At 59.7% G+C, this 2,022-nt stretch overlaps 1 protein-coding gene across 1 annotated transcript; it reads left to right on the forward strand.

Annotated features, from left to right (window-relative positions):
* The first annotated feature begins 237 nt into the window (after positions 1–237).
* Positions 238–1,732, forward strand: LOC102248994 (paired immunoglobulin-like type 2 receptor beta). The gene is made up of 3 exons (XM_005861163.2): positions 238–663; positions 964–1,378; positions 1,717–1,732. The coding sequence occupies exons 1-3, from the start codon at positions 600–602 to the stop codon at positions 1,730–1,732; spliced, it is 495 nt and encodes a 164-aa protein (XP_005861225.2). The 5' UTR covers positions 238–599.
* The last annotated feature ends 290 nt before the right edge of the window (positions 1,733–2,022 follow it).

A 2,022-nucleotide genomic window follows, 5' to 3' on the forward strand; every position in this document is an offset into this window, starting at 1 on the left:
GGCTGGGGCTGGGGCTGGGGCTGGGGGCATCTCCACCAGCGCCTCCCCCCTCCTTTTCCAGGGGCTGTAGCTGGACAGAGACTCCTGGCTGCCTTTCCTCTCTGGAGAGAGCCTGAGCTGGTCCTGCTGCTGCCCCTTCCCCTGCAATGAGAGAAACAGAGGCTGAGAGGCACTCAGAGAAGCAGAGAAAAGGAGAGCGAGTGAGAGACAGAGACGGGACTGACTCCTAAGGAGATGGGAAAGTCCCTGGCAGAGACAGGGCGTTGAGGTGGGAGGGGAGAGGCCCCAGGCAGCCCAGGTCAGGACCACACCCATCAGCATGAAGGTGGGGACTGGGGGGCCAATATCATGGCTCTTGGTCACTGACCACAGGGGAAGCTCTTTGGCAATATCAGAAAAGAAGAAGCCAGATTGTAAAAGGAAGTGCTGTTCATTCTGGGCAGGCATGTTTGGGGAGGGCTCCCACCTCCCAGTCCTCGGAAGGAGCCTGCTCCTGCCTCTCCGGTGGTCAGATTAGCCTGAGGCAGCCCCTCCACAGAGCCTCCCCTCTGGCCTAGAGGCTCTGCTTGTTTTCTCATCCTCCCGAGGAGAGCAAGGCGATGGGTCTGCCCCTGCTGCTGCTCCTGCTGCTGCCCCTGCTGCCGCCAGCATCTCTGCAGGCTGGTGAGTGGCCAGGACCCCCTGGCTCTGACCAGGGCCCCAGGGGAGCCCCAGGGAGGGGCTGTGGCCAGCCAGGCTTCCCACCTGCAACAAGCAATGGCCTGGGCTGGTCCCACAGTGCTGGGTCCCCCACATCCCTCACCCTCCTTTCTACCCGCCCTGGAGAGGGGACACCCAGCCAGAGGGCCAGTCCTATTATCTGCCACACTTCCGCCCATAGGTGAGGGTGCCAGATGGTCCGGGGTTATCTTCTTGGTCCCTCCAAGTGGCTTCAAAGTCCATCCCTCTCCCTCCCTCCTCCAGGTGGCTCAGCAAAATGCACTTCAAACCTTGATTATGAAGTCAAACAACCAGAGCACCTCTCAGCCCCTGAGGGTGGCTCCATCGACATCCCCTTCTCCTTCTGTTACCCCGGGGAGTTAGCCAGTGATCCCAAAGTGGGTATATCCTGGAGATGGAGAGACTTCCATGGAGAGTTCATCTACAACACAACCCTGCAATTCACCCATGAGGATTTTAAAAACCGCCTCTCCCTGAACTGGACAAAGGCCCAGAGGAACGGCTCCCTCCGGATCTCTAACCTGCGGAGAGAGGATGAATGTAGGTACTTCTGCCGAGTCCAGTTGACCACACGGAACGAAGGCGAGCAGGTGTGGCAGTCCAGGGAAGGGACCAAACTCACCATCACCACAGGTGAGTCCCGCTGCCCCGGCCACTGGTGCCCTCGTCCCCCAGGACCGGTCCAGGCGCCTCTCTTCCTGACCTTTCTCTCAAACTCCTCTCCCTGCCCCTGACTGCTTCCCAGCCTCTGCCAGCTTTACCTTTTTCACCGTAATCTCCCCAAACGTGGGCTGCCTTCCTTGCCCACCCCTCACTGCCCCACAGATCCAGCCCCACCGCCATCCCCAGGCTTCAGACCTTCCAGGCTCCCCGGTTATCCTCCTTCTTGCTCCGAGTTGGGGCTCCAGCCCTGCCTCCTGCCTTCACCCCATGTCCTCCAGGTGGACTTGACTTTTACAGGATGTGGCCTGCCTTTCCTTTGTCCTGTGTCTGCAGGTGGAGCCCCAGCTAGCCCCACGTCTGTGTCTCCCCACAGCCATGAGCTCAGCCTGGCACACACAGGAGGGACCCAATAGCGGCCCAAGGAATTCCCACCCCTCCCTCCACCCCTGGTAACACCCCAGCACCTGTTGTCCCAATCTCTCTGCTTCCCAGAACATGACCCTCAATGCTCCCTCCCCAGGCCCATTTCTTTATTCTCTTTCTCCATCTCCCTCTTCCTGTCTTAATTCTCTTCACCTTTCTTGCCTCTCTCAGGGCTCCACCCCACCGCGCACACACACACACACACACACACACACA

This window comes from Myotis brandtii, unplaced genomic scaffold (assembly GCF_000412655.1).
Source record: "Myotis brandtii unplaced genomic scaffold, ASM41265v1 scaffold1441, whole genome shotgun sequence".
Lineage (NCBI taxonomy): Eukaryota > Metazoa > Chordata > Mammalia > Chiroptera > Vespertilionidae > Myotis > Myotis brandtii.

Excerpts from the sequence above, each read along its gene's own strand:
- LOC102248994 (XM_005861163.2), top strand. The coding sequence starts at position 600 with ATGGGTCTGCCCCTGCTGCTGCTCCTGCTGCTGCCCCTGCTGCCGCCA. Across the intron at positions 664-963 it reads GCCAGCATCTCTGCAGGCTG|GTGGCTCAGCAAAATGCACT; the intron begins GTGAGTGGCCAG and ends TCCCTCCTCCAG.